The 26,446-nt window shown below is 41.2% G+C and overlaps 1 protein-coding gene across 13 annotated transcripts in view; it reads right to left on the bottom strand.

Annotated features, from left to right (window-relative positions):
- The window catches only part of PPP2R5C (protein phosphatase 2 regulatory subunit B'gamma), a 78,498-nt gene that overhangs the window by 31,360 nt on the left and 20,692 nt on the right, over positions 1–26,446 (bottom strand). For 8 of the 13 annotated variants that reach the window (XR_015946617.1, XR_015946618.1, XM_035105788.3 and 5 more), the window contains exon 4: positions 1,070–1,269. Coding sequence is in view for 11 of the 13 variants with exons in the window: in XM_035105788.3 (XP_034961679.1) it covers positions 1,070–1,269 (200 nt within the window). In the remaining 2 variants the exon portion in view is untranslated. Of the gene's footprint in view, positions 1–1,069; positions 1,270–16,513; positions 16,741–26,446 lie in introns of those variants that run through there. The other 5 variants (XM_035105825.3, XM_035105834.3, XM_088655603.1 and 2 more) reach the window with 3 other exon arrangements.

The following is a 26,446-nucleotide window of genomic DNA, read 5'->3' as shown; positions in this document are numbered from 1 at the left end:
CCAGCCTACCCCTAGAGCCGGCCCTGATAATTAGCCACTTTTGAAATTGATACTGTATTACTTTTTGCCACATCAATTTCCTAGTGGCGGAAGTCCCATAGCAAAGCACCACACTGATTTTGGAGCATTGTGACTCACACATCCCATTCTTAATCTTATAATACATCATATGCAAATTTAATTATAGGACACCTTTCGGGGCACAAAGTGGCTTACGTTTCAATTTAGGTAAAATCTGAGAGGCATGTGGAAACAGGCAAAATATTTGTTCTCCTCTCTTGTCGTCCCCCTCCTTCTCCCTCCATAGTTAACTTCTACCTTATTCCTCCTCCCCTAACTTCCCCCATCTTTAATCTCTGGTCATTTTGCTTTCATCTTCTTGCTGTTAACAGCTTCCCTGTCTTATGCACTTCTTCTCTATTTCCAGTTTATTACTTTACTTTTAGAATATTTTAATATAAATACGTTTGAATATATTCATTTTACTTGTCATTTCCTCAAACAGCCCCTCTGGCCTCTTCCCCTCAGAGGATGGAGAAGAGTCTTCCTGGCTTTGGTGCAGACTCAGCAGGAAGAGAGAACTGGGGTGTTGAGTGTGCAATGTGAGAGTCAGAGAAAAGCAGAGGAGCTTGAAGACTCAGCAGTGGCCCTGGGTGCTTCTCTCTCCCCCTCCCCTGTCCTTTATGCAGTTTGTTTCTTTTGCCTCCCTCCTTCCCATTTTCTTTCTTCTGTCGCACTTGGCCACTACCTCTTTCCTTTCTATCCAGTCCTCCAACATGGTACCCTACAGCTTCACTCTTGCTTTGCTCTCCGACCAACTCCCACTGCCCCACATGCCTATGCAGTGCACATGTAGGGAGCTGCCCCTGTAAGCATTCAGCCCACCAAAAGGCTATTGCATAAATTAAGGGGCAGGCTGAAGCCCACCTGAGAAGTAGGCTGAGGCCCACGGTTTGAGGAGCACAGTTCTAGAACCTAGAGAGCTTCAATTATGGGGAGTTTACTCAGAACAAAAGGTTTTTTTTTAAAATAAATAAATAAATAAATAAATTATATTTAAATCACTTACCATATGTACTACTTCTGGGTAAATGGGCTCAGTTATTACATTGCGGTTATGCGTGATGTACTCTACCATTTCACTTAAAGCTGCTCGTTTTACTTCCTTCCACTTCAGGTCACTTAGTGGATCAGAAATGAAGTCGAAGAGGACGCAACATTGTCGCAACTTCTGAATAAAAAGCTTTTCTTGCTCTCCAGGGGGCACATCTGAAAGGGGTGAAAATAAATATTTCTTTATTGCTATATTGTGTTTATGCAGTACAGTCTTTATTGTCTGTAAAATATTGTATTGTGGAAGACTGCCATGAACTTCCCGAAGAGATAACGATCTAGCTGTAAAAGTTTTGTGCCATAGGTGGGGTATAATCTATTTTTCCTGCCCCTCTATTTACTTATATAGACGTGTATCATGTACTTTTCTCATTATTAATCTCCCTATAAATATAGAAATGTGATAAAATGTTATCCTTAATATGTTGAGTTTCCTGCTTCTTGCAGCTTTTGTTTTAAATTGCAGAGGAATATTCAAAAATGACATTGCCCACCAGAAAATCAAGGTTGTACAGTCCACTTTTATCATCTCTGGGTTCAAGACCAGGCCTCAGTCTCAGGAGTGAGGTAGATTTCTAGTGACAAGACAGTAATGTCTTGCTTGTAAAACTCAAGTCTCATTTACTAGCACATACATAGCAATTTCAAGGAATTGCTTCTTGAGTATAGAAAATAACATCTAGCTTTCATCTGTACTAAAGAAACATTTTGCACATTTAAAAAGGAAAGTTTTGAGAAGTCAGCACTTTTCTGAAAATACAGGAAATGAGACTCCCCGTGCTGATACCTTCCATTTACACATGTGTACAAAGGCAAAGTTCCCTGAAAATTTAAGTTACTCAAACCGTCTAGTTCAGCATGTAATGTCTTGTGCAAGCAATTTGCAAAATATATTAACTGACCAACCAAAAATGCCAAGTCAATTAAAAAGTTTTATTCTGGGCAAAGAGAGATAGCTTTTATTAAGATTTCACATATCTAGCAATCCTGAGCTGCATCTTCAAAATAAATAAAAGCATCAACTTAACCGAACAGTCTAGAAAGCACACACTGCAAACTGAAATTCAATTACAGCTTTCGTCAGTGTTACTAGGAGACCATTGATAGCAAAGAGCTTGGTAACCACAAAGAAGGTGCTAGATGACAGCTATTTAAGAACAGAACACCATTATTATGACGGCTGGCAGGATAAGAGCCTCGCTTTAGCCAATTCTAAGACCACAAACAACTAAATATAAAGTAACACGGGTACCAAACTGACAACATGGAAATTATTTTAAAGACATTTGACACTCCTGCGAAAATTTAACTTTAAATTATCTGCTTTTGGCACCTTTTGTCACTTCATATTTATTTAAATTATTTATAAGTTGCAGCTTCTGATAAACAGGTGCGTAACCTGGAGAACTGACAGGATTTAACTCCCCTATTCATCAGCTGAATGGGTGGTTCAACCTTGCCACTCTATTTGGGCGCCCCAGTTCCCCGCTGAGAACAGGTGTATGCAGTCAAAGCAGAACTTAACTCCACCCTTCTGCCCATCAACTGAGATCACACAGGGTGTCAGCTGATGGACAGGTGGGCATGGTTGTTTTTTGGGGAGGAGGGGGAATGGTCTTGTGGGCCACCTTGGGACTCCCTGGCAGCCAAGATTGGCCTTAGGTCAGAGGTTCCTCACCCCTGGGCGAGAGATTGCAATGACAATTCAAGATAGCCAATGGGCCCACCAGTTGGTCATGGACTGTGGTTGATTGTTGTTAGAAAACATAATTCCTGTTGATGCTAAACCAATCAGAAGATCTCACACAGTGTATAACATCTGCTTATGCAACAGCCATTCTTTGGTCTAACATGAATTACAATCACCATTCCACATGTCATACTTCTCTTGAAACACATCGACCGTGTGAACACAACGGACAGGGTGGGGCTGGCCAGGTGATCATAAGCATACACTAGCTGAGATTTCAGTTCAAGTTTCAATCAAGATATGTACTGGGTGAAAACTGGAACAAAGGAAGGAAGGAATAGTAGAAGAAAATGCACCACCTTCCATTAATTGCACATTTAACTGCTGCTTTAAAAGCCTTCTAAATAATATAAGGAAAAATGGTGGCGGTTCTTATTTATCAATAAAGATGCAACAGTGGCCAGTTTTGCTTTGTAAGTGTTACATGTATAAACAAAATCTGCCCTTATTCCCTTATGGGGTATACAAGAGCCCTTATAGTCCTTTGTAGGTTCTCCATCGGTAGGAGAAAATAACAGAGGCCAACCAAAGAATATTGAGAAACAAAGCACCTAGTAAGCCTCATCTTTATTGAACTGTTGTAACAGGGTGCCCTCACCGGCAGGAGAAAGGAGGAGGACCCAGAACAAAGGTGTGCCTGCCCTTATATAGACATTTTAAATTGCCCGCCCCCAGAAACCTCATACATAGATCACAGAAGGGGTGTAGCCGAAGACCACCCCCCAGATACATCATACCTACATCACAGAAAAGGCGGTCTACCACAGAAATTTGAATGTTGTTGTTTTTCCTGTCTGCCAGGTTATCTGATAATGCCTTATCTGATTGCCTTTCCTGGTAGTCTGGCCATTTCTTTGAGATGGTAATTATAGTGGTACCTTGGGTTGCGTACTCAATCCATTTCGGGGTGCCGTTCACACCCTGAAAAGTATGCAGCCTGAGTAGTGCTTCTGTGCATGCGTGAAGCGTGCAGAATGCTTCTGCGCATGTGGCGGAACCCGGAAGGAAACATTTCCGGGGCCGTGCGGTTCTTAACCTGAAAGTACGCAACCCGCAGCGTACTCAACCCAAGGTATGACTGAGACAATGGGACAATTCCTGAGACAATGGGAAGGTTCCCTCACGCCCTCCCTCCTTGCAGAGAAAGATTTGGTCAGTTTGGGAGTCAAAATGGTTTCAGGACTGTCTTCCTGTACTGTTTCAGACATGTAGTTTATATATTTATGTACGTGTTTGCTTGGTACATTTATGAACATTTATTATATATCTAAGACCTTAAAATTCTTATAACATAAGGTATGTTAAAAATCAAGATGAAGTTTGACACTATTGGGAAATACGATTCTGAGAAATGGCGTTCAGAGAAACCACACAAATATTTGAAAGCTACTCTGCAGAGAAACACCCTAAACTGCAAGTGAAACCACTAGAAATGAATGTGACTTTAAGTACAAATATCATTGGAAATTTTAAAAAGATGCTAGTTCAGATAATAAGACAGTCAGAGAGTAGAAAATCTAGCTCAGTGAGGGAAAGTAAACAAAATGTACAAAAGCCAGATTTTAGCCCTAAAGCAAATCTGACATTTTATCCAGCACCTGAAAGTTTCAGAGAAAAACAACTCTGCCACTTCTCCTAAGCTCTCCTACACTTTTAGTGTGTGCTCATTTCTTCCTCAAAAAGGCTTATTTGTTGCCCTTTACTTTAAAAAGGGACTGCTCAAGCTCACTACCTTTTGAAAAGCACTGTAAATTACTTTAATATGATGTTCCTAATATCCTGTGATCTGAGCAACTCTAGGCAGCCTACTCATTCAGCAGCACACAGATAGAAAACCAGTTAAATAATTATGCAACAGTGTCCTTTTGCCCAACTACAGCTTAAATGCAACAAAAAACACAGTTAAGCCGTTTGTCCTCTAGACACCAGCAAAATGACTAACTCGAAACAAAAACAAAAAAGTTACTTTTCTTCCCACACAGCCCTGATGGCATACTGAAAAGAGTTTTCAATTGCAAGAAAAGACAGGCATTGCACTAATATTCTAGTGCATGAGCACTGGTAAAGGTCATTTGCAGGGTCTCCTGCTCTTGAATTAGGCAAGCAAGAAGCATTCTGTTGTAGCCAATGGACTAAGGTGCAGTGCCTACATCTGCAGTGCCCACAGCAATTTATAGATCTGTCTATTGACTTCAGAAAGGTGGGCAACCTCTGTTTTAGTGGGCTGTGCCTTCAATAAAGCTTCATTTTGTTGTAGATTAACATTTTTGCATGGCGAGCGTTCAGAAAGCGGGACCTGCATGTATACAATTTGAGTGATTTGGCGGCTGCTGTATGTGCCTCTTCTGATGGATTTATGTGAGTAGAAGTGAGTGATATTGAATGAGTAGTAGGCACAATAGCTTGATGAACAGGCTTCCAAAAGAGCCCAGATCTAGATTATTTTAAGATGTTGAAATGGACAACTGCCAGTTCTCCATAAATACATAAGGCTGCATCCAATGAAGTACTCCCATTCGCACAAGGACTTCTGCAGGGTCTGCAAGTATTAGCCATGATAATAAGAAACGGCATTTGACAAGTTGAGTTGGTAAAAGGATAATGAGGTTACACCCAAAATGCCTCACCTACATAAATACTAATAATGTTTAAAAATCACAATACCTAATCATGCTGTGTAGCCTTAAGTGGAAGTGATGCGTAATTTTTTCCAAATAAAAAATTAATCATGAAAAACTGTATTCTTCTTTGGTGGTGGTGGGGGAGCAAAATGGCAAGTGTGGTAGACAAAGCTTTCCTGCTTAATCATATGTTACTACTACCAGAGAATTGTGTAAAGAATTGAAGACAATGGAAAAAAGATTCTGATTAGTACAACATGGGATTACTTATGGAAAAGAGGACATTTTTATATTTGTGCTAACTTGTGAGGATATAGTTTCAAGATGTCTCTGCGGCATTGTGTCACCATGGAAACCATAAAATGTATAACATCCAAAAGGCTCTTCTTTCTACGTATGGTAGGGCCATGGTAAGTTGTAAATCTGGTTCTCTGATAAGGGGGAAGAAAACTGGAAAGGATCTACTTGCACACCCAAATGTGTAACATTTTTTGGGAAAGTGCACTGAAGCAATTCTTCATAAAATATTACTGCTACAGTGGTTTATGTTATATATATCAGTACATATTTTAAAGTAACCAAAGCATCTTGTGCTAAATAATGGATATTAACACAATGCGACACAATGCTGAGTTGATAGCATATGTTCATATGAAATAAGGAATGCCACAGAATACTTTGTTGTCTCCTGAGTATTTTTTAAAAATTATGTAAATTTCTTCTTTGTAAATTATCTCTATTCTTTGTGGCCTGTAAAAAGTTATGTTTCAAGTTACTGTGGGTACCTTGATCACACACACACACACACACACACACACACACACACACACACACACACATACACCATTAAAACCCGAAGAACACTACACCTGGCTTATATCTACATGTGGATTTCTCAAGGAGATCATCTTCTGAGATGTCTTCAAGAAGAGGCAGATTCTCTTGCCAGTCAGTCAGTTTATAACTTATGATCAATATTAGCCAGGGCTATAGGAAGTTCAAATAGGACTTATAAAAAGGCATTTTTTCTTGTTTGACTAGAAACCACATAAATGTAGTCAGACTGTCGTGATCAGCTACAAATCCAGACAATTAGAGATCTTAATACAGACACAATCCAGATCCTAACTAGGATCATTCCATAGGATACTTTAATGTGGAGATGTGGTTCCAGCAAATTTTATAGCACACGGACAGTGAAAATGTCTTAACATATGTATGTAATCTGGGAAGCCGATAAACGTGGTAATATCACAACCCATCTATCTGCAGAGGAACAGAGACTTGGAACACCACTCAACCTCATGACTTTGCTTGGGAAAGTTTTACTTCTTTTTATAATGGAAAACAAAGAGTCTAACTTCTTTTATTTTTGTTTTACCTACCCTACAGTAAAATAAAAAAAGATAAAGGACCCCTGATAGTTAAGTCCAGTCGCAGATGACTCTGGGGTTGCGGCACTCATCTCGCTTTACTGGCCGAGGAAGCCGGCGTACAGCTTCCAGGTCATGTGGCCAGCATGACTAAGCCACTTCTGGCGAACCAGAGCAGCACACGGAAACAACGTTTACTTTCCTGCTGGAGTAGTACCTATTTATCTACTTGCACTTTGACGTGCTTTCGAACTGCTAGGTTGGCAGGAACTGGGACCGAGCAACAGGAGCTCACCCCGTCACAGGGATTCGCAAGTAAAATATATATCTTATAAATAAATAACTGCACACACATTTTCCTTAAGCAACCATTGTGTCAGAATAAGTAACAGGTGAAGTAGCCTTCAAACACCTATCTTAGAAAGCAAATTCTGCTAACCAGTTGGGAAGGTATATTTTTTTCAGTAGGAGTGATCAACTACAATCACCACAGCCAACAATCAGGATAGGCACAGGGCTAATGCAGACACTTTCATGCCTCCAGTAACACCTGAACATTACTGGCCAAAATGGACTGAAAGTGACCCAAATAGGGGACATTCCAATTTTTAAAATCATAACACACACACCCCGAACTCCCCCCCCGAACTACTGCAAATAAGTAATTTTGTGATATGCAATCAGGCTCAACTCTTTCTCTCTATTTGTGCATAGGATCATTTGGCCTGGGCCTCAAGCTCAAATGGGGCCTCAAATTTAGACACTTGTAAATTATTATTGTTTTTGGACATCTGTTTCACAATTTGTTTTTATGCATACTCAACCAAAATGTGATACACACGCTCGGGTTAGAGCTGCAAATAAAAGATGCAATTTGGAAAAGAGCATAGGTTATTATTAACTGATATAGATTTTTTCATATTGAATACAGTAATTTAAAATGTACATAAATATGATGGCACAAGAATGAGGAACATGTGATGAACAAGCCCTCCCAAGCTGTTATATATACAAACTTGCTCATTTTTAAATTTTTATTAAAAGCTGCAAGTAGTCCAGGCCTCTCTGGACCTTTGAGATTCTAAAGACAAGTTATAGAGGGCAAAAGATTTACAATCTCTAAGCACACAGCTCAGTCACATAGGCTAACAATTTCTTATAGAAATCTTTAGAGAAGGCACTGGTTTATTTCCAGAAGGAGAAAAAATGAAAGATGGGAATTAAACCAAACTAAAACCAGGTATTAATAGAAATAGCAATGCAATTGCAATGCATACAGTTGTTTCAACAAGACAACCATTATTTTAGATTTCAAAACTTAGAAGAAAGAAGACTCGGCCTTCACTATATCCCAATCAGAATTCTGTTGCACTCCTAGTCTGAATTCTTAAGTCCTAGTCTGATGTATCATTTTATTATTTTTAGCAAAGTTATAGAAGAGTTTTGGGTTTTATAAATTCCAACAACAAGGAGTGTGCGAGTACAGATAGATAGTAGATAAGTGTTGTTATATTTGTGCTTCCTGTTCATTACTGAGATTCTCAGATCATGGTCACTGCGTGGGAGGCTGCTGCTTGAAAGACTTTTACATGGCAGTTGTTCCAAGCAGCAGCCCTAACATGGGTCTCTCTCATCACACAGATTGCTTGCAATATAAGAAATAAAGTGGCAGCGAAGAAGAAGAAGAAGAAGAAGAAGAAGAAGAAGAAGAAGAAGAAGAAGAAGAAGAAGAAGAAGAAGAAGAAGAAGAAGAAGAAGAAGAAACTAGAATAATGGTTCACAATGCATGTTTAGGAATTGCTGATCCAACAGCAAAGGTATTCAGAAACCTAGTTGCCTGGTAGCCTCAAGTGATATATTTGTAAGCAACGATCTGAACATTGATCAGAATCTTGAGTCTTTATGAGTATGGTCTTCATTAGGGGTTATACAATGGCTGTGCAGGACACAAGGGAGTGGACCCTTCACTGTTCTCCCTCTACCCAGCATCACATCTGATGGTTTTCAGTACCACCAATAGTGCTGACAGAAGGGTTTTAACTCTCTAGCCTAGAACCTTCTCCCTCCAATTCTGAATCTCCATGTGCCTTTTGGATATTTCAATGCTTTGCCATCATTTCAAACCCTTTCTGAGCACAATTCAAAGTGTTGGTACTGACCATTTAAAGCCCTAAACGGCCTCGGTCCAGTATACCTGAAGGAGCATCTCCACCCCATCATTCACTTAGGTCCCACTTGTGAGGGTCTTCTGGCGGTTCCTTCACTGTGAGAAGTGACGTTACAGGGGAAACCAGGCAAAGGGCCTTCTCGGCAGTGGCACCCTCTCTGTGGAACACACTCCCATCAGATGTCAAAGCAATAAAGAACTACACAACTTTTAGAAGACATCTGAAGGTAGCTCTGTATCTGGAAGTTTTTAAAATGTCCGACATCATCCATGAAGGATTCCCATTGACCACTATGGAAATAGGATGCTGGACTAGAAGGACCACTGGTGTGATGCAGCTGGGCTGTACCTTCTCAAAGCTCTCTTCTCTCAATGCCAATATCCTCCATCCTATTGATCTGGCAAAAAGCCATGGGTTTATCTTTAAAGCATCTTTCTTTTGCTGCCTGTTACCAAATCGCATCACTTCTCCCTATGCAACATTTAAAAAATGAGACAAAAACTCTGGCCCATCCCCGGCCATCTCTCACCTTGCATTTTCTCTTTTGTTGTCTTACATCTGGTCCTTCACCTCTATCCAGCACTCTGCTGTCAAAATAATTCACTTCTCTCATTCTGCCAACCATACCACAGTGTCTTTTAAATCCCTACACAGGTTAGCTTTCCATTCATAGATTCAGCCCATTCTTATTGTCTTTACCTTCAAAAAAATCTCCATGGCCCACATCCCACCATTGTGATCTCATCCAAGTTCAAAGTCCAAAGGCCCCCGTCAAATTCCCCCGCCTTTTTCCCCTTGTTCATTCTGCCTGAAATTGCATCTCAGAAATAATCTATGGTGTCACTTCTCGCTTCCATCCAAACTCTTCTTCAAAATACAATTTTTCTGAGAAGCCTCTAGTTCCCATTCCCTACTGTATCTAAGAATTACTGTACCTACCAGTAATTACATGTACACATCACATAGTTTCCCCCTTTCTATTCCTGCTTCCAGCTTCTGTCTTTGCTTGTTGTCTCCTTTATGTCATTTTCTAGATTGCAAACCTCTTGGGGCACAGACCTGTCTTTTCATTCTTTGCACACTATGTTCCTGGATGCTGTAACAGCATAACCGTAAAAATTTAGGAACTGCAAGAGTCCAAAAATATAAGAGTCATGAGGAAATCACCAGGATTCTATATGAAAGAACAGAAACTAGAGTTGCTTCAGGCTCCAAGGTTTCCTATCCAATCCCCTAAACAGTTAATTAACATGGTCATTGGGGACACATGAAACTAAAGGAGATGGGATGGTATCAGTAACATTATAGGACTACTCCTGTATCCAGTGTGGTCCAAATGGCTTAGAAGGGAAAAGAACCAAAGTCGTCTTTTCTTCTTCCTTTTTTAATTGGGCTAGCAATAGGAGCCACGCAGACATAGTGGGGAATTAACTGGGTGTGGTTTTCCCTTGCAAAATAATCCTGTCTGCTAACGGGCAACATTAATGTGTAAATCAAAAAGACTGCCTCCCCAAAGATTGGAATAGTTTTTATATTATATTTAATTGTTGTTTTGTATTGATTTTTTTTTACTGTACATCAACTTGGTGATACAATAGAGGCAGTATATTTTTAAATAAGTAAATAATGGAAAACAGAGGCCAAACAGCCTCACCCAAAAAGGAATGGCCTACTAGCCAATCACAATCTGACAGAAGAATTTTAATCTCTGGAACAGGTAGGACCACACACTTCAGACAACAGCCCCACCCACTTTATTTTGCGCATCCTGCTTTTGCACAGGCATGCCTTCCTGCCCTTTGACGAAAAGCAATGATCAATAAAGGAATGAAATGGTAGATGTTTCCAGGGTTGGCAAATGTCGTGTCTCCCCCCCCCAAAGGATTCAAACTGAACTACTGGCTGTAGTGATCTTCCCATACCAAAATATGCTGTACAGAGTTAATAACTGTCACCAGAGAAATCTCCTTAAGCAATAGAAGGGTGTGCTAGGCCTTTCAGCCAGCGCATATTTAGTAACTTCGAAAACAAGTAGCACACCATGACTGAAAAGTCTGTCAGCATCAGAATGACAGGTCACAACTTGCTTGTTCCAGCCGGAGAAAGCTGTCTAAAAAAGGCTGGCATTCACGACACAATTAGCATAATACTGGTTTTCATGCCACGAGAGAAACTGTTGAAATTTGCTAAATAACGTGGTGGTTCTCTGTGGAATTCAAACTCTAAAAACGGCCTATCTTGAGCTAAATACAAAGTTGGGGGTGGGCGGGTGGGGGAATAACCCACCTGGTCACTAAGAAACAATGATACTTGGTAGTAGGCAGGCTATTCCTGATTTGACATCCCTGTGCAAAGCTACAGGACCTTTGAAATCATGAGAGCGACTGAACATTGTAGGGCTGCATTACTGCTTCTTGGCTTGAGGGAAGAGTGCAAGACCTATCACACTGTCCTCCTAGGTTTCAAAAGCCTGGGAAGTATGGCAGGGTGGACAGCAGAGAGTGTGAGAACAGGGGAACAAGGAAGACAGCAGAGGAAGGAGGGCGCAAACACTCATTGGTTAACTATATGTCAAAAGATCTGGAGGGCCGAGTTTGCCTATGCCTGCACTAAACTATGAACCTCACTGGCTGGCTTGGTGAAGTCACTTTCAACATAATCTACAACTCCGAAGTCCTTGGAGATGGAGTAGGATACAAATCTAACCAAATAATACTAAGCTTATTGGATAAAGCCAACATCTCTTAAAACCGGTTGGCCTTCCGCTTCACCACGTAGCCACACTGAACTTGCTTTATCTTGGCTTGATCTGAGTGGCATCCATATCTGATGCACTCAGCATTTATTAAATGGTATTCCACCACTTTCGAGTTCATGTGAATGCTTTTTCAGTTACTGCATGCACTCTTTTACATTTAAGTGATCAAGATCAGAGGGAAGCTGTTGCATCTTTATTATCTAGTTAAGTGTTACATCACTTGCATTAGATCCACTTTCAATGCCAGTGTGTGAGTCAGCAAACTGATTTGTAAGGACTACTCCACAAATCCAGTTTATCATAGGCACACTCATAACCAAACTGAACAATGATCTCTAGATGAATAATAAGCTAGCAGGAACTGGGCTCTTTGCCCCTTTCTCTTCCGCCCCCAACTATCCCTCATGAATCTTACTCAACATTCCTCACTCTGAGCACGTTTTTAATTCATACATTATACTTATTTTCCTAATAAAAAACTATGATAAATGAAATTGGTTGTGAACTAACATTTGAGTCCAGTTAATTATATAGACAAAATAGACAATGCTGTAGAACACTATCTATATGCTATTCTCCACAAGGAAAAAATAATGGGTCAGTGGCAGATTGTAACCCCGTGGGAAGCATATTTTTTTAATTAGACGGTGCCTTGTAACCTACCTCACAGGGTTGTTGGGAAGATAAAATGGTGAAGGGACAGCAATGCATACCGCCTTGAGCCCCCTGGAGTAACATGTGGCATATAAGCATAATATATATTATGCACCCCTTAAAATGTCTTACAATGTTTATTTTACAAGGAGCTACTAGCTATTTGCCCTGATTGTAACTGCCCCCCCCCGTCCTGTTGTCATTACAGTGGTACCTCATGTTGCGTACAGCATCCATTCCGGAGCCTCGTACGCAACACGATAAGTACTCAACATGAAGCGCCGTGTCTGCGCATGTGCGTGGCACGATTCGGCGCTTCTGTGCATGCGTGTGACATCATTCATCGTGTCTGCACACGTGCGAACCGCCGAACCTGAAAGTAACCCGTTCTGGTACTTCCAGAACGGCGCGTACTATCCCGCGTTGTACGCAACTATCCCGTGTCGTACGCAACCGGAAGCATACGTAACTAGAGGTATGGCCAGGGGTCCCCAAACTAAGGCTGGGGGGCCGGTTGCGGCCCAATCGCCTTCTAAATCCGGCCCACGGACGGTCCGGGAATCAGCATGTTTTTACATGAGTAGAACGTGTCCTTTTATTTAAAATGCACCTCTGGCTTATTTGTGGGGCCTCCCTGGTGTTTTTGCATGAGTAGAATGTGTCCTTTTATTTAAAATCCATCTCTGGATTATTTGTGGGGCATAGGAATTCGTTCATATTTTTCCCCAAAATATAATCCGGCCCCCCACAAGGTCTGAGGGACGGTGGACCGGCCCCCTGCTGAAAAAGTTTGCTGACCCCTGGGTATGGCTGTATCTCAATCTAGTTAATGTAATCTACCTTTTGGGTAGACCCAGGAGCTGTTCTGAGTATGCTCATGGCTGCTTCCTTCAAGACCACACCTCCAAACAGCTTGAAGCACACTTTGTAGGCAGGCAGGCAAGAGGGAAACTTTGCTAGTTTGAGCAGCTTGGTTTTCTTTTTTTACAACTAGTATCTGTTCACACAGAGAAAGGTGGGGAGGTAGGGAGATTGAGAGGAAAGAGCAAATGTGGACAGAGCAAAAGAAAGGGTGTGGATTTTCTCAGGGAGGAAGGGAAGGCACTCTTCATCTTCCCTGAACATCTCCTCTGGCTTGCTCCTGTGCTACCTAGTGACCAGGAAGCACAGAAATGCTCTCCTCCCACAGATTTCATTCTTTCCCTGCTTCCATCCCAGAGTATCTCCTCCCCACTGTGTGTGTATGTGAACAACAGAGCTACAGGTGAGTGTGTCAGAAGTGTGTGCTAGTGTCAGGTGTGAGTGTGTGTGCCTGCATTAAGTGTAACTGTATGTGCGAGAGAGGGGAAATTGTTTGTGGCAGGTCCTGCCTTCACCCCGCCAGATTAATTGGGCACCCATTGCCACAGGATGCCCACCCGCCCTTGTAAATCTGTACAAGGATACTGTGGGTTACCGTGAGTAGTTGGTGGAGACAGTATAAAATCCATGGGTTTCACCATACTGTTGCCTGTACCTTTTCCTTCTCTGGATGACACTTGGCAAGAATCTTGTCTTTATGCATTTTTTACCCCAAACCACCAGAGGATAAGGTGTTGTTCTGGGGCCATAATTTAAAATTCCTCCCCTTTACCATAGACTCATTGTTTGGTGCTACTATTGCTGCTGGGTACATTATTCTCTGTACAGTACTTATACATACTTCCACTGCTTACAGCAGAAATTGGGGGGGGGGGGTAATCCAGTAGCACTTTAAATACTATAGCAAAAGTATTGTACAGTATTGCTGCATAACTGATTCATGGATTATCAAGAATGATGCATCTGATGAAGTGGACTCTAGCCCAAGAAAGCTATGCCATAATATATTTTGTTTAGTTTTTAAGGTGATAGTACTATCCTTTCTGTTGTTTTGCTAAAATTGTACTGTGGCCTACTTTACAGGGTTGTGAAGATAAAAAAAGACTATGAGACATTTAGGAAAATTTTAAAAGCTGGGATGGGGGGAGGAGAATAATCTTTTCCTATGGGTTTGGAAATTTAGGGGGCCCCTTCTTAACAGTTCTGTGTGGTCAATTCCAGCTGCAATCCTGAACCTGCTTATCAGGTAGCAGCCCAGTGGAATTCTCCATGGGGTTTACCTCTGAGTAACACATGGCTGTTATGGAATGAATCCACACTAGAAATTGTGACAGTGGGTACCCATTCTGAACCAAGATAAAATATTTAGGCGCCAAGTTATTATTACAACTGCAATGATGCAGTGCCCACTATTTGCAAAGCAGGTGAAAAGGGAGAGAACCAGAAAAAGTGGAAGCCATACAACTTTCCTCTCAGCAGAAAAGCAGGTGCTATTTGTGAAGCAGATATATTAACCTATGTATCCGCAATGTACCTTGCAATGGAGGAGGATGGGGAGAAAAATCAGAATTCAGACGCATCCCCATGACCTCCTGTTGACAACACACCGCTGACATCTTTGTATTCCCAACAAGTCTAGTGGGCATTACGACGCCACTAGTTATACACAACTGTTTGGTCCCAATTACAAATACGAGTTGGGAAGCTATTTCAAGAGCGAAGAAACTTGTAAAAAAGTTGTCAGTGTAAGAAAAGAAGAATGGACTGGCCTGGCAATTTAGGTTTTTCAGCACACTCTACTTTAGTGCAAGTTAAAACGCTTTCGGTATTTATCAAGGAATGAAAGTCCTGGAGGTGATTTGCCTTAACTTTTAAAAAGTCATTGCTAGAGTTTGAGGGCCACTATGGAAAGGAAATAGCTATGAACCCTAAAGTTAAGTGTTTTAACAAAGGCATCCTCTGTTTAAACAGCAAGTCCTGAACAGACCATTAGTGTTGTTGTTTTTAAGAAATAACTTTTGTAGTGAAAGCACACATCAATACAATACAAACATAAATAAACTCTTCTATCAATAAAGTGAGCAAACTACAGCCAGAAGAGAAATAAATGCAGGAAATACAAGATTCCTTTGCATTTTTAATTTTTTTAAAAAAATGTACATAATTTTATAACAAAGACAAGAAATGTGTAAGATCACTCCTTGCTAAATTTTATTTTTGGAAGTCTCCATCATGTCAAGCTTAGAAATCTCTCTCTGCCAGGTAGTTCTGAATGTACCAAGAATTCTGATAAGGGAGTGGGGAACTGTGCATATTTATAATGTCATTAGTTTGCTAGTAAAACTAGAGGAGATGCCATCCAGTAATCCTGTAACAATACTGGCATTTGGGATTGTAGTTTCAAAGAGAAACACAGAATCAATATCTTGGCTAATGTTTGATTTGTTCAGAAGCCATGACTCAATGAATCCCACAAGTGTTTGAAACAAAGCAAACTGGAATCAAATTCGAGAGAATTTAGGAATTGTTTAAGGTACTTAAAAACACACTACAGATTTCTAAGATGCTCAATGGCAGAATACACTCATGCTCTCTATAATCATCGCTCCACACAGCAATGTAAAATTGTTTAAGATTCACAATGTCAGTGTTGTATGTTTCAAAAAGCACGTTTCGTTGGATATTTCCTAAATATATAGTGGCTGCCTTCTATAATGCAATGGACTGGATCACTCAATCACACTTTCCTGTTTAGTTGCAAACCTAAACAGCAGCCATAAATGAACCCTCACTTGTATACACAAAAATCCTTTCACTGCATGTTATCGCTCACATATGCCACAAAGAGCTGCAATTCTCTGAAATAACTGCTGTGTAACTTAAGTGCCCTGCCTCTCTTCCCTCCAACTCCCCCCCCCCCTTTCTGGGGTAGTGACTTCACATCCTTTGACATCAGCCTGAAAGTGGGGGGAGGGGAGCACTGGGGCAGAAAGCAGCAAAACCTGTTTAACGATGCAAGCAGCCCTTCCGATCCTTAAATCTTTTTAAAGATTTAATGGAACTCCCCTGTATTTTTTCAACTTTAATAAATCTGCATCGGAACAAAAATGGATTCTGCTACAAAGGACTTCCTGCTTTCCTTATCCGAGAATCACAATAGCCTTTTATTACCAAGCCACAGAGGGTTACAATTCATTCAAACACAAATAACTCACCTCGAATATGCAGAAGGGCCACGGGCTGAAATGGCCCGTTTGAATTGGCTGCGTCCACCACCATCCTGCTGCCAGCTTTATTACATGTCAACATCTAGGCTTCAGCAGGGAAAGCGGTGTACTCCTTAAGGCAAGAAACCAGCCTCCATTTTAGTTTTAAAAAAAAAGAAACTGAAGCTCTCTGCAGCTGGAGGGAACTGGCTAGTTAGTGATGTCAGCAGAGTGGAGAAAGCTGATTGGCTAAATGCACCAACTTAAAATGACTCTGAAAAGCCGCAAATGAAAAGAGCTCTCTGTGTGGCTGTCACCGTGCATTAAGCTTGTACATTTGTCAGCTCTCTTGTACTTCCATTCATCATTAGTAAATGAATGCCCAGGCTACTGTTTGAAAATACAAGCACTAAACCTTCCGAGCAAACAAGTATATCGTGGAGTTAACTTTCACTTCACAAAAGGAGGGCTAGGATTTTTTCAGAGTCTATTTGTGTGATCAGCCAGCAAAGATCCACAAATAGATGCACTGTCTGAATTTTTCTATTTCAGCAGTATTTCATGAATGCATTAGACGTTTCCCCTTTCTTATTCAAAATGAACTGCACAAGCCTGCAAACCGTGTGCATGGGCTCTGTGCTATTTGCCTTATGATTGCTTTAGCACGAATACAAATATTTTAGCTCTTCCCCCCAAAAGGCACACAACGTATGTGTGTGTGCACGCATACACACATGCACACACAACTTTTAAAAGTTGTGTTTTAGAAGTTTGCAAGAAGCAATTATATTAAATTTTATCTCTCTCTCTCTCTCTCTCTCTCTCTCTCTCTCTCTCTCTCTCACACACACACACACACACATATATACACACAGACTTAAAATTATACATAGCGTCATACTAGAGGTTTGCTACAGGACCCCAACACAATCCCCATGCTCCACTATTATTTATTTATATTTTATTTATTGCATTTATATCCCACTTTTTTCTCCAAGGAGCTCAAGTACACACGCCCCTGCTCCATTTTATCCTCACAACAACCCTGTGAGGTAGGTCAGGCTGAGAGGCATTGACTGGCCAAGATCACCCACTGAGTTTCATGGCCAAGTGAGGATTCGAACTCTGGTTTCTTCAAGGTCCTAGTCCAACATGCTAACCAGTACACCAACTTACAATCATTTATGCTTGGCAAAAAATAAAAAATAAAAAGCGGGCAAGGATCTGGGAAAGCAGGCTTACTGTACAGTAGTATCTCGGTTTAAGAACAGTCCGGTTTAAGAACGATTTGGTTTACAAACTTTGCAAAACCGGAAATAGTGTCTTGGTTTGAGAACTTTACACCTCGGTCTAAGTACGGAATCCAAACGGTGGAAGGGCACCGGTGGCAGGAGGCCTCATTAGGGAAAGCGTGCCTTGGTTTAATAATGGTTTCTGTTTAAGAACAGATTTCCAGAATGGATTAAGTTCGTAAACCAAGGTACCACTGTATTACAAGATTCACCCAAAATGCAAGTTGTGGAGACAGGTCCGTTCATCAGAATGCAAACTTGGATAGTTCCTGAAATTTTATCATCCAGAATTTAGTGTCTATAACGCTCTTGGCATCTGTCCCTTCTCAAGTTTCTATACACTACCTCAGTGTTTCTCAACCTTTTTTGGGCCATGGCACACTTTTCTAGGAAAAAAAATCCCGCGGCACACCAACTCTGTGCCGCCCTATATTTAGTTTAGTTTGGAGGGGAGACGTACCGGTAAAGCTTGCCGCTGAAGAACTGCTGCGCGGTAGCCAGGCGGACCCACCAGGCGCAAAGCCTGCGGAGCAAGCGGGGACAGACCCCAGGCGGGCAGACACGGGCGCGCAGCTGCCGCCGCCTCCCTCCCAGCCGCCCCAGGCAGCCGCCGCCGCTCTGGCCCGGCGAAGGGCAGCCTTCCCCGCCTGCCTCCTCCTCCCCAGGAGGGCGATTTGCATTGTCACGTGCCTGGCGGCCGCCAATAGACAACACTGACCCGCCAGAAAGGAAGCCGGCCGGGTCATGACGCGGGCGCTCACCTCGCGTCGTGACCCGGCCGGCTTCCTTTCCGGCGGGTCAGCGACGTGACAGTGCAAATCGCCCTTCTCGTCGCGGCACACCAGCCAGTGTTTCGCGGCACAGTAGTGTGCCGCGGAACACCGGTTGAGAAACGCTGCACTACCTATTTCTCCAGGAAATGTTTTGCATTGGTTGTTGCTGGATTCTTGTGAACCATATTTACAGTGCAAGTCAGATATGCTTCAATTCTCATAAGGACTCAGCTTTATAAAACCAGGACCAGATGCAAAGCACAGTACATCAGGAAAAATACAAGGGGATTAAAGGCCCACTGCAATGCCACAGAATCGTAGAGTTGGAAGGGGCCCTGAGAATCATCTAGTCCAACCCCTTGCAATGCAGGAACATGCAGCTGTCCCATGCGGGGATCAAACCTGCAACCTTAGCGTTATCAGCACCACGCTTTAACCAACTGAGCTAACCAGTTTTTTCAACAACAAAAAAATCCAGTAAAAAGTAGGCTGGCTTGGAAAGGGGGGTGATAGAGAAGTTCACACAAGCTCCAAAATTTAATATTGTACTAGGTAAGATTGTCATAGACTAATTCATATGTAGGAACAAAGGTGCCTCAATCTGAACTGAATAAACTAGTCAGCTTGAAACTTACGGTATCTATTTCAAGTGAGGAAAAGGAACAGTACTATAGTCATTTGAGGCAAACCCCAGTAAAACCACCTTAAGACACAAATAGGTAATTGATGAATGCATTAAATTGCTTATTTGACAAGAGCCAACAGGCTGTATTCAGTGTAGTGTTATACAAAATGTTCAGTCGGTGCTGCAAGGGTTTATCTTTGTGCAATGGAACACTCTTCCCCTTTTCTAGCCCATGCACCCCCTAAATCTGTTCTGGAGGGGTCCCCTTACCCTCTGGAGCAGATTTAGTGACAGCACACGACACATAGGAGAGAGAAATCCCACTGCGCAAAAGCTAATCCTTGCACTATTTAGTTGAATAAGTAAAATAGAGCTTCTCTGAACACGAGAAGAAAGTCTGCTGTGTCTTGCTTGCTCTTCTCTTCCTTAAGTATTCATTTATTGTTTGTATACCAATTGCAGTGAAATTAACTTTAGAAGGCTCAACTAGTACGCTGTGCAAAGAGACAAGATCAATTTCGTTCCTGGATCATTCAGATATTATCTCCTTTCAGAGTGTTCAGCAATTTTAAGCTAATTTAAGGAAAGGATAATTTCAGATACTGTACAGACTTGAAACATTTTCATGCCTAAAAATGTGAAGTAAAAATATCAAACAAATACATTTGTAATGGCACATGTAGCATATAATTACACTCATCAGGAGCTACAATATTTTGCAGTTCCCTGTTGAATGTACACTATGGCAAACCTTGGCTTATATCTAAGTAACATGGCAAATGGTCCTTGCAGCATAATTCTAATTGAATATAATACACCAAGCGCCACTAGCAAAACCAGGGCCCCATGATGATGGGCAGGTTTATTAATACCCAATATGGAAGGAAGCAAAGGTATCGAGGAAGTCAATTTGATTACTATGCTTATAATTCTGGAGATACAACATGAATAACAACCAGCATTAATGAAATGCAGGGTTTCACTACAAAAAATAATTATGCTGAAATAGCACCAGAAGTTTTTCTCACTGGAACTGCATTCCAGCCTCACAAGAGCTCCCCTTTCACCAGGCCCACCAGCATTTGATAGTAGAAAATACATTTCTACTTCAGGAAGGGAACCTGAAAATTTTTTTCTTAATTGTTGGATCAGAAACTTTTTAGACAGCATTAACAAATTTTCAGATGCCTGAGCAAACAGAGTTTGACCAATCTGTATATAAGAAACCTACCCTTTTCCAATTCTGCTAAACAGATTATCTTAGAATCTATCATTTGTACAGAAAACAGAACCTGGCTTATTATGATGGTTAACAGTCATTAACCAGAGTTCTCCAGCTGGATACAATGGGAAACTTTAGATTAAGACAAGCAAAGAATGAAGAATATTTGTATGTAAGGGCTTGGATAAGCAAGGAGCATAAGAAAAATGATGGTTGGTGAAGCTAGGGAAATATCATCTGAACCCTGCCAATATTGGTATTCTGGGGCAACAAATTAAGTGGGCACAAATTGTCAATTCCCATAGTTTATTCTAAACAATGATGCCTGATAAGAAAACAGGGATCTTGATACAAGTTAAAAAACGTGTTACAAAAAACAACGTTGTATTTTAATTTGACTGTTAGTGTCTGGAATCTAAATAGAAGACTCCTCAATTTGCTTACCCTTTATGAAGCTAGAGCTAAAACACACATTCACACAAATTCGACACTTGTCTGGAATGACAGATTGAACAAACAAAAGCCAAGCAATGTAAAATGTATTTTAAAAGGTGAAGTCTACAACTTGCTCTCAACGTTTTAAGGAAAGATAGTAAAAAGAATATCTCCACTACTATATATACACATGTCTGTGTTGGCATATTTGTTTGCTGTGACAACAGCATAAAATAGCACAACATTGGCATTCTATATTTTGAGATGTTTTGAGTAGCTCTGCTCAGCCTAACACAGATTTGGACTAAAATAAAAAAATTCCTTCAGTAGCACCTTAAAGACCAACTAAGTTTTTATTTTGGTATGAGCTTTCGTGTGCATGCACACTTCTTCAGATACAGTGAAATGGAAGATTTGGACCACGTTGTTAATTACAGTGACTAACAAATGTGAAAACTGCAACTAGCAACTTAATACGAATATATAGTATAATCTGAAACATCCCCCGGATATTATACAAACCTAGTTGTCATCCTTCTCTGCAGGAATCAACTTAAACATGTAAAATGTGCAGTGCAACAAAAATAAAACACCTTCCCTACCAAAAAAGAGAGGCTAAATTGTTGTGAGGTTATTTATGTATGACATTTATATCCCACCTTTCCTCTAAGGAGCTCAAGGTGGCATACAGTTCTATTCCTCCCCATCTTTTCCTCACAATAACCCTGAGAGGTAGGTTAGTCTGAGAGTGAATGACTGGCCCAAGTGAGCTTCGTGGCTGAGTGGGGATTTGAACCCTGGTCGCCCAGGTCTTAGTCTAACACTCTAACCATTATACTACACTGGTTCGGGGGAGGAAGGACTGCTAAAGCTGAATGTGTAGAGGGGGAAAGAGAGGGGGGGAATATGGGTCTCTTTTTCCTGACTCTAAAACTTGGGGCCATTCAATAAAATTAGTAGTTAGTTGCAGACTGGCAAAAAGTACTACACATTAACAAAAAGAATTTATTATCTGAAGTTGTGATAATGTTCTGTTTACAGTCACCTAATCCAGAGGCCAAGACAAGTTAATGAAAATTAGAATTATCTGTAGCTATCACAGCCAAAGACACCCCCCATACTCAGAGGCAGTATCTCTTTGGATACCAGATACATGGGGCATGCAAGTGGGTGGCTCTCTCAGTTTTTCTTTGCTTGGGAAGTTCCCTGGGCAGCTGATTTGATCACAGCTGGGATCACAGCACTTACCGTATTATGCTTGGTCAAGACAGAGGCAAGCATTTTCATTTATTTATTTTATTTTTACTCAAGTCCCTAAAAAGGTAGCAAGGAATTGTTGAAAGTTTGCATCCAGCCACCCATAGCATTAGCATGAATAGGCATTCTTTGGCTGCATATATGATCAATACATATTTATCTGGTTAAATACACGCTAACCCTAAACACCAGCGTTGGAATAACCATTATAACGACAATGCAAATGCCACTGCTCTAATAGCAATACTGCAATCAGAAATACACGGTTAACTACACTGACACACAGGGGTATGTGAGGGGAATGGGGCTCTGTGTTGACCATCAGGCAAGGGCTTTCCCCACTTGCCTTGCCCCACCCTCCAGCCCTAGCAGCTTTCAGAAGGGAGTTGCTGCCATTTATGTGTACCATATGTGTCTTTTGATGAACTGAGTTCATGAAACTACAAGCCATGGTTATGGTGAGTGAGTGTGTGTGTGTGTGTGTGTGTGAGTGTGAGTGAGAGAGAGAATTCAACGGCACTTTGTTTTTTATTGTTAGTTTGTAGTTTGTTAATGTTGTTAATATTGTTTTGTGGATGGGTGCTGTTTAATGCTTTGTGAATTTTACAATATGGCTTTTCTTGTGGCTGTGGTGTTTAGCCTATTTTTTAAGCTGCTCTGTTAATAGTGTTTTACAGAAGGTGGTTGTTTTTACTGATGATCTTTTAATTATTTCATATGGTTTATGCTGTAACTGTGACGTTCTATTATGTTATTTATTTTATGCAAGCCACTTTCTGACTCGTGAGAGTGAAAAGCGGCATAGAAATGTAATTAATGGAATGAATGAACGATCAAAAGGACACTCCTCTGACGGTAGATATGAATCTCACCTGTGTTAATTATACAGTAATGCAGACATGGAGCTTTCCTCCATTCCAAAATTCCATAAAAAGGAATACTATTACTGAACTTGCTCAGAGCAGAAATGTTGCATTATCATACATACTTTGGGGCAGTGGTTCCCAACAGGTGGTCCGGGGACCCCCAGGGGTCCGCGAGCTATGCCAGAGGGGTCCGCAATATGCTATTAGAATAAAAAATATATTAAATATATTTCGTATGATAACAGATTTTTTGTTTTGGCCGCTTCCTGCATGAGCAGAGTCTAGCGCAAAACTAGAATTAGATAGAGGCAGTAGTTCTGCTGTATGCCGTTAGGTGGCACTTTACAAACACTACTGTTTTGCAAAGAGGCAGCGCGCGCATTCTACTAACGCTCACCTCCCCAAGATGCTTTGCGTGCGTCGGCTTCATTTGTGCGCTACTGCGCAGGTACCCTGTCTTCTCCATTCCCCTCCCTCCTCCCTGGCGCGCGCTGCCTCTTTGCAAAACAGTAGTGTTTGTAAACAAAGCGTTGTTTTTCGCGGAAGCTACAGTTCGCGTAGTTAAAAATGGACCGTTGGTTAAAAAGTGGTTCGTTAAAACGACAAAGGCCTACAGGTGAAGAGGAAGATAATGCATTTGATGTTCAAGCAAGTAAGTCAGTGACTCTCGAACCGATCTTGTCAGTGTCCATTGAACCTAAATCGTCGGCGTCCCTTGAACCTAACCCTTCCAAGATCAGTGCTAAACTTACTGGAAAAATTAGATTAGGAATTAGGAATTAGATTTAGGATTAGGAATTAATGGGGGTCCTTGTCACAATAGCGGCTCGATGAGGGGTCCTCGAGAAAATTTTGTTGGGAACCCCTGCTTTGGGGAGTGGGGGAGGCAGCAGCAGTATATCCCGTTTCCCAGGCACCCGCTGAACTATGTAAGCTAAAGTTCGTAAAAAGACAGGAAAGGTACAAATATGTATAATCCCATGCAGCAGCTGTGGGTTAAAAGTGCAGAGATATTTCCCCACATCTTTTCTTGAGCACTGCACTTCCCAAGTTAATATAAGTGCCCTGCTGGATCAGTCCAGTCCAGCATACTGATAAGCTGCCCTGATAACTTGTTGAAAGGCAGGATATAAATAGCCAAATAAAACACCACCCTGTTTTCCAGAGCCAAGCAGAAGCTTCTGAGGAGTCCACAAATGGGGAACAAAGGCAACAGCTTTCCTGCTGCCCCCAGTAAGCGGCAATCGGAGGCACACTGCTTAAAATTTACAGCTGATGAGCACAGGCTTCAATCCTGCTCTCTGAAGGAGTCTGAGCAGGATTTAACTCCCACTCAGCAGCTGATGAGCAGGGGTTAAATCCTGCCGTTTTGACTGTGTGCGCGCCAGTTTCATCTGGGGAACCGGAACATGCAGCCAATATAGAATTGAACCCCGTGCCATTCATCAGCTGGTGTGACCTGCCCATCAAAGTGACATCCGCTGGTTGGTAGGTGGCTAGAGTTTTTGGGAAATGGTGGATCAGGCATCCCCAAACTTCGGCCCTCCAGATGTTTTGGACTACAATTCCCATCATCGATGACCACTGGTCCTCTTAGCTAGGGATCATGGGAGTTGTAGGCAAAAACATCTGGAGGGCCGCAGTTTGGGGATGCCTGTGGTAGATGGCCAAACAGGACCCCTTGGTGAGCCAAGATTGTCCTTTGGTTAGAAGTCCCCCACCCATGGCCTAAGGAAATCTGAGCTCTGTTCTCAAAGTGGGACATTTTACCTTTTTAAGCTGAATATCACTTGTTGTTTAATAGATCATTTCTGACCTCTGTGTACCAACTACCTTCATATTTCTTGAACTGCCATATTCTAGAAAGCGGGGGCTTTGATGCCAGAAAAGTGGAGAGGCTGGAATTTTTCCTTCCTTCCTTCCAAGTTATGTAAGGTTAGTCCCATACTTAAGATTCATATTCCTAATGATGAGTTTTCCTAGTTCAAAAACTCACAAGATTGCCAGATTCGCTTATTTTATTAAGACCCATGAGAAAATTAGTCAGCTCTATGTGCAGATCTAGAAGTCCTGTTTCTAAAGATAGCTTAAATAACTATACTGTGGTTTTTTTTTACAGCCCTGTGAAGCCTGTTCTTTTTTCAAGTGTTCCAAGTTTACAATTGGAAAACAACTTCCAAAATCTTCTTAAATCAAGGTACTGTATAGTGGGAAACAGGAACTGACGCACATGTGACAAGAAGAGCAGGTATCAACCGTAAAATGTTTGGATGGTTGTTATAAACTATCTGAGTACGAAAAGCAGCATTTTAGAATCATGAGATTTACTGCAAAAGTTATGGCTGCAAAAAAGAAATAGAAGTAGAAAGGGCTTGAAAAAATCCAGAAATGCCTGGGAGTGGGGAATGTGGCAGATGTAACTTTATTTATATAAAAAACCACCGTATCTGGTTATCTGTAAGAATGAGTATTTGACAGTTATTTAGCATCCTAAAATAATCCACAAAGCAGAGCCATTTATTGCAATACTGAGGTCCAACTCTTGAGTTCATAGAACATGACTATTAATATCAAGCAATTTCAGTTACAAAAATCTACAGGGGTAGCCATCCATAATTATTCCCAATACAAATAAATATATGCAACCTAATCAAAACAATAGAAATCAGTAGCACTCCATAAAAACCTTTAAATAACCAAGTACTACACCACATCAGAAACATACAAAGGACTAATAAAACTGATAAAATGCCACAGGTTACAATAATAAAGCCACATTTGGTAAAACTCCCTTTAAAAAATTTGAACCATATGGAGTTTCAGTCTAGATGTATATCCAAAAGGACATGAAAGGTTGATGGCTGCTTGTTTTCAAACTGAGAGACCTATGGTAGAAATAAGGTAGAAAATGTATTTCTTATTTCTAGGCTCCCAAATCAACATTTTAAGGGCCAGACCAGATTTGTGCCTAGCCTTTTACCATCCTTGCCCTAAAGCAGGGTTTCCCAAACTTGGGTCACGAGCTGTTTTTCGGACTACAATTCCCATCACCCCTGACCACTAGTTCTGCTAGCTAGGGAGGATGGGAGTTGTGGTCCAAAAACAGCTGGAGACCCAAATTTGGGAAACCCTGTTCTAAGGACTGCAAGAGCAGAGAAGAAATATACTGTTTATATTTGTTGTTATTTACAGTGGTACCTCGACTTACGAACGACTCGACAACCGAATTTTTCGACTTATGAATGGGGGTAATGGCCGCGCGCTTATGAATGTCTCGACATCCGGGGGGAAACCGCGGCAGTTTTTAGATAGGGATTTTTTGACTTATGAATTTTTAGATAGGGTTGCTTCAACTTACGAATTTTTCCGTTTCCAATGCATTTCTATGGGAAATCACGTTTTCAATGGCGTTTTTCGACTTACATATTTTTTGACTTATGAAGGTGCCTTCAGAACGGATTAAATTCGTAAG

Source organism: Zootoca vivipara, chromosome 1 (assembly GCF_965207765.1).
Source record: "Zootoca vivipara chromosome 1, rZooViv2.hap1.1, whole genome shotgun sequence".
NCBI lineage: Eukaryota > Metazoa > Chordata > Lepidosauria > Squamata > Lacertidae > Zootoca > Zootoca vivipara.
Note: the sequence above shows the minus strand (reverse complement) of the source record. Positions and strands in the feature narration are given on the sequence as shown.